The 12,927-nt window shown below is 43.2% G+C and overlaps 1 protein-coding gene across 1 annotated transcript; it reads left to right on the top strand.

Moving 5' to 3' along the window:
- Positions 1–48: 48 nt before the first annotated feature.
- On the top strand, positions 49–7,175 carry LOC145553879 (uncharacterized). The gene is made up of 2 exons (XM_081612940.1): positions 49–5,291; positions 6,366–7,175. The coding sequence occupies exon 1, from the start codon at positions 3,262–3,264 to the stop codon at positions 3,814–3,816; it is 555 nt and encodes a 184-aa protein (XP_081469066.1). The 5' UTR covers positions 49–3,261; the 3' UTR covers positions 3,817–5,291; positions 6,366–7,175.
- The last annotated feature ends 5,752 nt before the right edge of the window (positions 7,176–12,927 follow it).

The following is a 12,927-nucleotide window of genomic DNA, read 5'->3' as shown; positions in this document are numbered from 1 at the left end:
CGGAGATGTGAATCAAGATGCTCAGGGGATAATGAGGGAAGGGGAGCTAAGTTTCTCCAACCATATCTGATTGGATTGGTCACCAGCTGCTGAATGAGATGGTGAAACGTTGTGCCAGAGCCAAGCTTCTCTCGGTTTCCTGTGAAGCTGACAGTCGAGGCCTGCAATCAGTCTCAGTTACTCGCTGGAGATTTTTGCCTGTTTATTTTGTCTGGGCTTTGTTTATTGCGCGACATGTTTCTTCAGCATTTTGTAGAAGACGTAAAACACGTATATTCTTCTACTAGGCCGTGTCTTTCGCTTGAAGAAACAGCAGCGAGGAACATTTGTGCCCCGCCGAAAGCGCCGCATGCATCAAGCCGGCTTCTTTCTCGCACAGGATGACAGGTTTTGATGCAAAACAAGCCAAAAAGAAAAAAAAAAATCTACACATTACACGGCGCCGCTCGGCTGCTTGCTTAGAAGAAACGAGAAGCACTGCAGAGGTCTGCGATGCCACTCTCCCTTTTTTTGCACACTCTCCTCTTCATCATTCATACACAGGTTTGCAAAATATGCAGCAAAAAAAAAAAGAAAAAAAGTGGGGTTGAGAAATCCTGCAAATGCATTCACAGAAACCCTGCATGTTGTCGCAGTCTACTCACAGATTGTAGGCGTAGTTTTTGATCCAGTGAATAGATGCTGCACACTACAGTTTCTTTCTCTCTCTCTCTCTCGCTCTCACACACCCCATATGTGTCTTTAATGGTAATGCAAAACAAGGCTCCCCGCGGAGAGAGTCATTGGAGATGCTTAGGCTTCAGTTGTCAGGGAGCTGAAGAACCATAGGAGGAACTGAACACGCATACACATACACACACACACACACACACACAGCAACTGGAAGTCATTTCCACACTGTTGTCGGTTTGGTTTATGTAATCCCCCAATACCCAGAACAGCTCAGGAGCTGTAGCTGTTGGCAGCATACTCTAGATGACACACTTTCACTTTTAGGAGGGACTAAAGACGGAGCACAGAACATGTGAGGCCTAGATACAGAGATACAATTACATTTCTTATGCACCGTGTCTGATTGACGCCTGATTAGCGTGGATCGTTTGGCGAATTGAGCCTTCCATCAGTCATCAAATCAGCAACAATTAACTGTTCTTGAGCAGTTACGTCGGAACAATACCGCTGCTGTCTTTTCCGGATGACATGTACTTCCATTCGGCGGATTTAAATAGAACTCAAGTTTTTTATTTTTATTATCAGTGAGCAAGATAGAGCTTAAAATAATCTGCTCCAGCACTGCAGGGAAACACAATTGTGGGGGAAAAAAACCCATGCCACATATGATGAATATTACTTTGCACTTATTAAAACGTCAAGCTAAGAGCAGCAAAAACATCATTTTGTTCTTACTGAACCACAAATGGCAGCTTTTTTTTTTTTTTTTACTAGACTTTAATTTAAGAAGTAGTTCCTAAGTGTTAAGTGGAATCAAAATTGTGCAAAGTTTGAAGCAGATTTATAAATACAAATATGAAAAATATGCTGTGCATTTCTATTCAAACTGTTTACCTTGATGAAGATGTGTGTGAGATGGTGTCAGGGCGGCAGGTGGCGCTAGACTTTTTTTGTTATCGGTCATCTTGACCAACAACATAAAACAATATCGGTCATGTACTATTTTTATCCGAGAAATTACAATCATATTAACATCGGCTATTTAGCCGTATTTTATGCGGTTTAGCTAACATTCACCGTGAATCCAGATCCCATCTACATTTTTCTCCGCAGTGACAAAAACCACTGACGGTGGCCTCGATAACTTTTAATAAATTAAATTAAGCGACTTCACTTAAATTAGCATCACTTCACCCGCTGGGGTCTGAACACACTTCCTCCTGGTTCCCATCTGCAGAAAAATCTGCCCTAATCCATCAGTCAGTTGGATCTGTCTGATCCAAACAGATTAACTGAACTCTGTGAGTGTTTTACCCAGTGCGTGGTCCGGTTACACTTTTACCAGGATTTTTTTTTTTTTCCCGTGGTTCCGCTTCTCCGAAAACAGACAGATGTTACGTTTGCAGCGCTCCTCCAGAACGACGACGATACGTGAAGGGTAAAACTCGCTACATTTACCTCGTTATGTACGCGAGGTGAAGGAGCGTAAGGCGCTGAAGTGTATGGGAGAACATCATCGGCGCGCCGCCTCCTCCAGACGGGGTTTTGGCGCCCCCTGTGGTGCTGCGCCCCTATGCGTTGCATACCCTGCATACCCACTTTTTGCGTCACTGAATGCGCTTCCTAACCAGACGCTCCAAAGCGTTATTTAACAATATGAGGTGTTGTTTAATCTATTTTTAACATTGTATTTTCATACATTTATGCTAGGGCTGCCCAAGTCTAGTTTTCCAGAGCTACCATCTGCAACTTTAGATGCGTTCCTTCTCTAACACACCTGGATCATTGACTCATTATAAGCCTCTACAGAACTGAGTTGCTGGTGATGAGGGAAGTCAACCTTTTGTCTGGGGTGTGTTTTAGGAGGGATGCATCTAAAAGTTGCAGTCTGGAGGACTGCACCTGTGCACTCCTGATTTGTAACGTCAATGTGGCCCGTTGAGGGTGGCCAATATGCTGAAGTGGCCCTCGGTGAAATTGAGTTTAACACCCCTGAGCTAAGCAGACGACCCTGGAGCAGAGACGCACCGCCCTGGAGAAGACAAAGACCGCGCTGGAGCAGAGAAACAACGCTCTTGGGCAGAGAAACACTGCCCTGGAGCAGACGAACACCGCCCAGGAGCAAATAGATGAAACTCTGGAGGGGATAAAAGACGCCCTGGAGCAGATTAACGACGGCCTGGAGCAGAAGAACTACAACCTGGAGCAGAGAAACACCACCCTGGAGCATGAAATGGCCACTCTGCAGGACACACAAAACAAGCTTACACATTGAAATACCACCCTGGAGAACAGACTCACCACAGTGGAGCAGAAATACATGGCCCTGGAAATGGAAATGATCACCCTGGAGAAGAGAAACATTGCCCTCAAGCAGACAAACATCACCCAGGAGCAGATCTAGGGGAGATAAATGCCAACCTGGTGCAGATTAACAACTCTCTGGAGCAGAGAATCACTGTAGTGGAGCAGGGTTACACGACCCTGGAGCAGAGAAACTCCACCCTGGAGAAGAGAAACTCTGCCCTGGAGAAGAGATACGCTGCCCTGGGGCAGAGAAACGCCACCCTGGACCAGAGATACGTCGAAATGAAGCAGAGAAACACCGACCTGGACCAGAGATACGTTGCCCTGGAGCAGAGAAACCCCATCCTGGAGCAGAGAAACGCCGCCCTGGACGAGGAAACGACCAAACTGTTGGAGGATATCAATGGACTGGAGGAGGATTATGACAATCTGCTGGAGAAAACCAACGAGCTGCTGGAGAAAAACGACATCCTCGAACAGGAAAACAACATCTTGGAGGAAGAAAACGATGCCTTGAAGGTGAATCGCATCATCCTGCAGCAGAGAAGCCTCACCTTCCAGCAGCAAAATACCATGTTGGAGCAGCAAAACACCGCCTTGGAGCGTATGAGGACCGAACTGGAGCTTGAAATTCAACAGCTGAACAGTAGGCTGAGGGACAGAGAGGAGCAGCAGAGCCAGCAGTCATCTGAAGAAGAAACCCACGAAGAAAGCCAGTCAGTTACAGACCAGTCACAGGAGCAGCCATCTGTATTCAAACGTGTGGTCAGGGGCTTCACCAATACACTTGTTAAAATGTATAAAACAGGCACACTGAGGTATTGGGTTCAACTTTAGTACTCAGTAAATAAAGAAGTGTCATGAGAGCTCCAAGCTTCACGCTTGATTGTCGGGGGCAGAAAAGCTTGAGGGCAGCAGGACTGCGGTGTCAGCGGAGCTTGACACTTGGGGGCTGATGGTGGAAGAGCAAATCACTTAAAAGATGTTTGCAGGAGAGCTTGAGGCCCGCAGGACTGCGGTGCTATGGGAACTTGACGCCATCGAACTCAGGTCTCCTTCGTCACCAGAAAATCAGACTCGCTGGTCTCTCAGCCAACCTCCAGGGCTTTGTTGCGGGTCCTATCGGTTTCCCGGCCTGCTTCCATGGCTTCATAGAAAGGCTTGCTGGTTGCTATATGGATGGTTGATTGATGCTTGGCTGTCTATGGTTTAGTGAATTGACTTTTGAGAGAATGGCTACATTGGAACGGTTTAGATCAAAGTGTATAAGAAAAGCCCTCTCAAAGTATCCCAAATAAAACATTTGTGGCAAAACTTGCAAAGCCACAGATTTATTTTACTGAAGGGCAAAAATTTCAGTTTCTACGTGTACATAATACCTGCACCCATTTTGCAGAAAAGGGAGTCTTGATTCAGAGGGCTAAATACAAAGGCATGTGTAACCCACAAGAAGGGTTACTTTAAATACCTTTAATAGTAGATGGCAAGTTAAGTCAATTTACCTAATACCAACACTACAAAAGTATAAGTAAGTTGGGCCTGATCAGGAGATTCTAAATTTGGGGGAGCCTAGCTGTGAACAACAGAGGAGAGCACACAATGTATATAAAAAAGTAGAATTCAATTTAAAAAAAAGTAGAATTTAAATTTGTGGATTCACATTGTACAAATAAACAAAAATTGCGCGCTTTAAAAAAAAATAAATAAAAAAAACAGTCTTTTATGTGTCTGTCAAATGTTCTTTCAAAGTTTGTTTAGTCTTTCCAATATGTCTGTGAAATATTTTTTTTATGTTTCACGGCTGGTGACCAGTCAGGTCACTGTCTACCAGTCCACTTGGTCCTCTCAGGCATGTTGAGATTAGGTTATGTTGATAAACTGTTACAATGGGTCAGAAGGTTCTTGCATCATATAAATTGTAAGTTAGTGGATTGTACATACAGATAGTTAATTTTCATATTTCTGAAATGAGAACAAACATCACTGAGAGTAAATAAAAGTGACGTTTGCAACAACAAAAAAATACAATTGGGAGTTTTTACTGAAATGCCTACTTGCAAACTCATTATTGGTTATTGTAGCTTAGCTTAAAAACTATATAAATAGTACTGTTCTAAATTTGTTGTCAGAACAAATTATTTCATTTTATTATATATAAAAAAACAAAACAAAAAAACTAGTTTAATTATTGGAAGACTTGCATGTTTTGGTGTTTATATTTCTTATATGGTTATTTTATTTTCTCTCCTCAACAGCTGCATCCAGACACTCCTGAACTTTTCCTGGAAAGCAATTAGGCATCTTTAAAATAGGTGTGTACATTTGTTTTTGTTTTACTCAACCTGTTAAACCTTTAGTTTAAATTAGGAAGTGTGTGATGTTTTCTGCAATAACATAGGCATAATGTTTTGTTATGCGTCTTTCTAATAATATCTAATGCAGCACTATGTAACTTATGATACATTTTTTTACATATATGTTGAAACTCTCTGTGGTGCTGCTCATCCCACTTCTCCCTGATCTCTTGCATTTGGCTACGCTGCAGCTAACGGAATCTCTCATGAATGTTAAGGCTAGTTAGCATGGACACCGATGAAGGTGGATAAACAGTTGATTGACAGCATCAAGAGGTTGATTGACAGTGCTAAGACTCCAATCTCTGATTGGTTGGTTTTGGTTGGGAGTGATGGATTTCTTCAGATGGAAATAGCAGCTCAGGGGAAATGGAGGAGTTTTTATTTTCACAAATTATACGTCTCGTGACATAAAATCATGACATGGTGACTTTATTTTAACAAATATGCAAAAATCAGTGTATGTTTTTATTTTCAAAAGAAAATATTTGTGTATTGTGTATGTTAGGGGTGCACCAATAAATCTTCCCCAAATCCTTAATTTTGAAGATTGGTGATCCGCCAATACATGTGAAAGTGATTTCATCCACTGATCTTATCTTCCTCAGCAATTATCTAAAAATCAACCGCTTTCCTCTCCTGTTAGAGACGTTTGACTGATAGACCAGCCCACCAGGTCATGTCTTCATGTTTGCAGTTATCAATAGTCACCCCACTGTTGCCAACCTACTGACGTTTTCTGCATTTAGCAATATTCAGACAAGACGATCAGTATCGGCCAAAATCAGAATTGACAAGTCAGATTTTTAAAGATTGGTCAGAAATCTGCAATTGACACTCCTAGTGTAGATTTTTTTTAATCAAAATTACTCAATGTTGTTGTTTGTGAAAGAGGTATTAGCAATTGGTGAGACGCTGATGAGAAAGGTGATATGCTGCTGTAATGTAATTTAGAAGCGTTTTGTAAAAAGTATGTTTATAACATGAAGTGTTTCTGTGTTAAACTTGAGTATCCATTCTCTTTGTTTATAGATTTTCTGGGCTCAAACCCTGAATAAAGGTCGACTGACATGACGCAGACAAAGGTGAAGAAGCAGCTTTGCATTCCACCAAAATGGTTCAAGTCCCTTAATGAACTGAATGACTGGGAATTCATGGAAAATTTGAGCCTTTTGAAGTTTAAATGTGATTGTTCATCTCATCAAACCTGGTGCACCAAGAACCTATGCGAAGCACAAGAACTGGTCAGACAACATTTCAAGCTCTTGGTAACTGGACCTAAGAGTTGGATTGACCTTTTTTTGCAGAACATAAACATAAAATGGACTGTTTTGTTTTATGTTCACAGCAACTAGAGGTAATGAGAGCACACACTCATGAATACAGTGTCTTCCACTGTCGTTGGCATTAGGCTGGGTTTATGTGGCATTTGATTTTTAACTAAATATTTATACCTGTATTTCATTTATTTTTTGGCATTTATTTTGAAGTATGTTGGTCCTGTTTACAACTATGATTTTCATGTTCCAAAGCAATTTTTTGTATGTTCCATCTTATAGTAATTATCAAAACTGTTTGACTACAAAGACTAGTCAAGATTGCTTTACATTTAATTTATACGTTGAAATTTGTATAGTAAATTGCAATAAATTAGTTGTGATGTGCAGAAGATAAACATTAGCAAGCTCAAGAATATGTTTAACTCTTAATATTTAATAGCAAAGGTTAGTTATAAAGACTAGATGACATCAATTTATGGCCTTAAATTGCAAAATAAAGTCTGCAAATTGATTGTAGAAAGGTTTCATTTTTACATCAATTTGCAAGATGAGCTACTTTCAATATAAGTGTTTTGTGTTCTACAACTACATTTACTGTGGACTTAGAATTTAGTTTTGTTTCAAAATTATGTTAAAAATATATTAAATACATTAACTTTAATACATTTACACTATAATTAATATATGATATCGAATACATACTTCAATGGTTTGGAAGACAAATGTATTTGGAAATGTCCAAAGTTAAAAAAAAAAAAAAAGTTTGAATATATCACAAAAGAGTAAAAAGACAGAGAATTTCAGTTTTGGGTTAACAAAATATTGATAAAATTGACACAAAAATCTGTTAAATTATGGAAAATATTTTGATGGAAATTCTGAAAAAAATAAAATGAAAAATACAGAAAATGTCCTGGTAATTCTCTGCCAGGATATTTTCCAGTTTTTTTGTTTTTTTTTTGCAAAATTTCCATCAGAAGTGTCCCGTAATTTAACAGTATTTTATTTCAAATTTTTTCGTAAAAAAACAGGGAAATGTCCTGGTAATTTTCTGCCAATACATTTTCTGGTTTTTATGGAATTTCCAGCAGAATTTTTCTGTAATTTAACAGTTTTTTTCCCCCGTAATTTAACTTATACAAACTGTTAAATTATGGCCCACCACTTCAGGCGACATTTACCATATTCTCAAACTCAAAGCTTGACAACGTGAGAGTTCATCTATTAAACTGACTGAAGATGAATACATAAACTAAAAGCTGGATCATAGACAATTTTAATAAGCGTATTTGTGAGCCTGCCTCTTTTTATTACGGTAAATTGAAATTAATTTTAGATTTTTGTATAACTTGTTGTCAGGTTAATTTAGAAAGTGAGCTGTTATTATTACAGGTTAGTTTTCTAAACTACAAAAAAGTAACTGTTAGGGAAGTAACACTGCTGTTATGCCAGATTTATCAATACTTTATTTTGTTAAATTTTTTATACGATTACTCGATTAATCGTAAGAATAATCGATAGATTACTCGATTACTAAAATATTAATTTACAATAGCCCTATTTGTATAAATAAAATAGCATTTATAAGGGGATCGGGGGGATTAATGTCTCTCCTTCGCTCCCTCCTCCTTCGCTTCCCCCACCCCTCTAACGATACATCAGCTCCCCACCTTTTCTCCTTCTTTGTCGAACCCCTTCTAATTATACTCTAGCCCCCCCAGTCCGCAGATTAACATCTCTCCTTCGCCCCCTTCCTTCTACAGCCAGACCTCCTCCCCCTTCTTGCAATACGCCGTCCGTCCAGCCCCCCCAGCACTCAACAGTACGCTAGACCGGCCCCACCCTCTTCGACCCCTCACACTTCTAATGGTACACTAGCCCCCCCTCAATGTCTCTCCTTCGCTCCCTCCTTCTTCGCTTCCCCCACACCCCCAACCCTTTAACGATACGTCAGCCCCCCTTCTCTCCTTCTTCGAACCCCTTCGAAGGTACTCTAGCCCCCCAGTCCGCCACTGTTCCCTCAGCCCCCCATTCTGACTCTTGGGGTCAGAATGGGGGGCTGATCCCCCATTCTGACCCCAATGGGGGGGTCAGCCCCACAATGAACAGTCATTCAGCGAATGACTGTTCGCTGAATGACTGTCAGAGAACAGTCATTCGCTGACTGTAACAGCGAATGACTAAAGGTTTCCGGTATTCTCAGATTGAAAACTTGTAAGCAGGAACTTAAGGCCATAGTCATGCACTCCTGCAAGTTGTGAAGTTCTGCTGAAGAAACGCATCCAGTTTTGACACTTCTGGCAACGTGTCACTCCGTTGGTGAGAAAAAATCCTGAAAACACCGTAAGCCTTGAGGACTCAGAGGCAGGCCCTGATTCGGAGGCGGGTCCTGTCTCGGAGGCGGGTCCTGTCTCAGAAGAGGGTCCTGTCTCAGAGGCGGCTCCTCACTCGGAGGCGGGTCCTGTCTCGGAGGCGGGTCCTGTCTCGGAGGCTGGTCCTGTCTCGGAGGCGGGTCCTGTCTCAGAAGAGGGTCCTGTCTCAGAGGCGGCTCCTCACTCGGAGGCGGGTCCTGTCTCGGAGGCGGGTCCTGTCTCGGAGGCGGGTCCTGTCTCGGAGGCTGGTCCTGTCTCGGAGGCGGGTCCTGACTCGGAGGCGGGTCCCGTCTCGGAGGCTGGTCCTGTCTCGGAGGCGGGTCCCGACTCGGAGGCGGGTCCCGTCTCGGAGGCGGGTCCCGTCTCGGAGGCTGGTCCTGTCTCGGAGGCTGGTCCCGTCTCGGAGGCGGGTCCTGTCTTGGAGGCTGGTCCCGTCTCGGAGGCGGGTCCTGACTCGGAGGCGGGTCCCGTCTCGGAGGCGGGTCCCGTCTCGGAGGCTGGTCCTGTCTCGAAGGCGGGTCCTGTCTCGGAGGCGGGTCCTGACTCGGAGGCGGGTCCTGTCTCGGAGGCGGGTCCTGTCTCGGAGGCTGGTCCTGTCTCGGAGGCGGGTCCCGTCTCGGAGGCGGGTCCCGTCTCGGAGGCTGGTCCCGTCTCGGAGGCGGGTCCCGTCTCGGAGGCTGGTCCCGTCTCGAAGGCGGGTCCTGTCTCGGAGGCGGGTCCTGACTCGGAGGCGGGTCCTGTCTCGGAGGCGGGTCCTGTCTCGGAGGCGGGTCCCGTCTCGGAGGCGGGTCCCGTCTCGGAGGCTGGTCCGGTCTCGGAAGCTGGTCCGGTCTCGGAGGCTGGTCCTGTCTCGGAGGCGGGTCTTGTCTCGGTGGCGGGTCCTGTCTCGGAGGCGGGTGCTGTCTCGGAGGCGGGTCCTGTCTCGGAGACCGGCCCTGACTCCTCCGAGTCAGTACCGACCTCTGAGTTGACCAAATTTAGAGGCCCAGCTGAGCGTGCACCAAACACAGCGTTCGGTCCACTCTCGGTGGGTTCTTGCCTCTCTTCTTCATTTGAGTCGTCTTCACAACAAACAGCCTGTTTGATGAGCCCCCATGCCTTTTGAAAAATGGTGTCTCGGAGATTGATTTTTCGTGGTCGTGATAGGGTTCGTCTAAAGCACTCCAAAACCTTATAAATAACTATTGGGTTATCACTTCTGATCATTTTGAAGAGCAGTTCTCTTACTGCATCGTCATTGCCCCAGAGAAGTTGCAAGATGTCTCGGCAGGCTTTTTTCTCCATTTTCTCATAAAAGACGAAATCTATGTCCTTTACTTCTTTCCAGATTTTTGGAGCAAGCTTTCTCTGGACAGGTTCGGTGTGCTTCCTCTTGTAATGCCCATAGGTAGATCTATAACTGGACTTGTAAATCAATCTCCATAGGATGTTTTCCACCATAACTCTCCTTTCGTCTTCGGTTCCTCGTCTGAAACCCATCCTGTTTGCGTCCCTCAAAAACTGTTCAGGGTCCATGGCTGCCTGAGTATAATCCTCACTCAGGCAGTTTTCATCTGCGTACAAGTCTTCAGTTGGAAAAAAAGTCGTCCTGAACTTTCTTTTTGTAGACGCGAACATTTTCTCTTTAGGAACAGGATTCTCCAAGTGCTTTTTAAATTTCTCTACAATTACTTGGTGTCCTTCTGGGTGTTCAAGGAGTGCGATTAAAAGCAAGCCACTGGCAAAGTGAAATTCATCTCTCGCAAGACTCTGGAAAATCCTTTCTCCTAGCTCTTCTGACACCTCGGAGAGTACGTCCACGTTTAATTCTCCAGTTTTTCTCAAAAGCAAGATCAGAATTTTGCTGTGTTGTTCCTGAAAGGTGTGTCTAACAAGATGCAGAGTTGGTCCATCTGCAGCCTTTTCAATCACTTCCCACAGAAGTTCACTGAGAAAGTTTCTTTTCTTGTAATCTGGGCTTCTTTGACCAGGGTGAACTTTTTTGGACAATGTTTTTTTCACTTTAGTCCAAAAAGAAACGTTAGGCTTTACATCCATTTCTCTCTGTGGGCTTTCGTCGTTCATCTTTATTGTGCTTAGCTAAAACGTCCAAATGAATCTTGTGCTGACTGACTGAACTGATTTGTGTTAACTGATCAGAGAATTAACTGATCAGTTGGTGATGTCATGACCTCTATGACATCACAAAGTCAACCTTAGAAGGGCCTCATGACAGACATCATTTGAAGTCATGCTGATGACATCATTGTCAGCAGCATGGCAACTGTTGCTAGGGCTAATAATAGCATGCAGTGAGCATGCGCTATGAAAAAAAAATAGAATCTGTGGGCAATAAATGCATTATTCTCTCAAGTCTGAACTGGCAGTGATTTGCGCAGCGTAACAGGACGGCCAGGGAACCATTGGCCCCTCCACTTTACCGCCCTACCCTTTTTTATTTGTTATTTGGGTTCCATCTCCTAACAGCAGTGGCGGAGCCAGAGGGGGGGCCAGTGCCCCCCCTGTCATCTGATTGGCCCCCCTAGTGGCCCCCCCAGATGATTGACATGTAACAGCACCAGGTTATTCCTGTACATTATTTGGAATCATTCTAAGTCAACCTAATATCTAAAGAAGAAAAACAATAATAAATATATCAAAAGAAAATGTATAAAACTTTATATAAGTCCATGTGATGACATAAATAAATAGATTTTTATCAGGCGCGATACCAGCCTCCTTTATACTCATAATAACAAGCTGATATTCTTCTCCTGGGTGTTTCAGTTGCTGCGCTGTGGTGCAACTCAAAGGCTAAAGCACTTTATACCTGGTGGTGATGGTAAAACACCAATAAGTTATTTATTGATCCTCCGCAAAAAAGAGAAAAAACCGAAGAGGGGCCGACAATGTTCGTAGTTTGGAGCAGAGGTGGCGCTACAGCTTTTTTCGTTGTCCGTCAAAGAAAAAAATAATTTTATTTCCAATTTGTAGTCATCAAACGAAACATTTATTATTTCTCTGCTAGAACGTTTTTGAAATCAGGTAACATTTCACGAAATGACGTGATTAGAAGACGGCAGAACTCTGATCGTTTCCTGATCCCTCAGCGGGAGAAAAACCAGCAGAAGCGGATCAGCTGCTGGACGCTCCAAAGTCTCTGGTCCGTTAAAGCGACCAGATCAGAGGTGATTCTCTGACTGATATTGTTCTTAGTCTGATTAATAATGAGCTCCACGATGTTCTCTGTGCGTAAAGTTGAAACTGTCTGCGCACCAAGTGGTCAGCTGATCACATTCTGGACAGAAACCAGGGAACTGCTCTCTGTTCTCATCAAGACGAGGCTGAGGAGGGAATCTGGCATATTAACTAGGTTAAGTTTTTACAGGTTTTGTTTTTAAAACACCATTAACATAAGCAGTGTAACTATATATTGTATATTTGGCGTTTGTCATCTCATGTGTGATTAATTGGAGCGTAACCGTGGAGCATTTATTGCCCAGCGCACTGCGCTTGTTTCTGCCTAACGGATCTGCACTTTAATTTCTTTCCTCTCTCAACAGTCAGCTGCTATTCCTCTACTTAAACTACAATAAGTAGATCACATTCTCTTTAGGTTTTCTCTGTGTGCTGCAAACTCATTAAATGTAAACTCATTAGAAGCCCGAACCACCATCAGGCAAATAATTCTGGTCCGACCCGAAATATTGTTACCTGTCAAATTACCTGTCAAACCAGAGCTTCCTAACCAAGGTGTCCATAACTCTTCAACACAATGTCAGCTCCCGGTCAGAAAGATGCATTTAGTTCAGTGTCCATGAGATGATATTCAGAAAGGATCTTTTATTTGATTGATTTTAGTTTCCTCTGCGATAAACTCTGCATAAAGTCTGTCATGTCTCCATGTGCGCCAGTCAAAGGTGTTAATTATAACATGTCAAATGACAGAGGGGCCTAAAAACT

Source organism: Poecilia reticulata, chromosome 11, assembly GCF_904066995.2.
Source record: "Poecilia reticulata chromosome 11, P_reticulata-male-v2, whole genome shotgun sequence".
Classification (NCBI taxonomy): domain Eukaryota; kingdom Metazoa; phylum Chordata; class Actinopteri; order Cyprinodontiformes; family Poeciliidae; genus Poecilia; species Poecilia reticulata.
Note: the sequence above shows the minus strand (reverse complement) of the source record. Positions and strands in the feature narration are given on the sequence as shown.

What these genes read in the sequence shown, in the direction of transcription:
- LOC145553879 (XM_081612940.1), top strand. Translation starts at nt 3,262, where the DNA reads ATGAAGCAGAGAAACACCGACCTGGACCAGAGATACGTTGCCCTGGAG.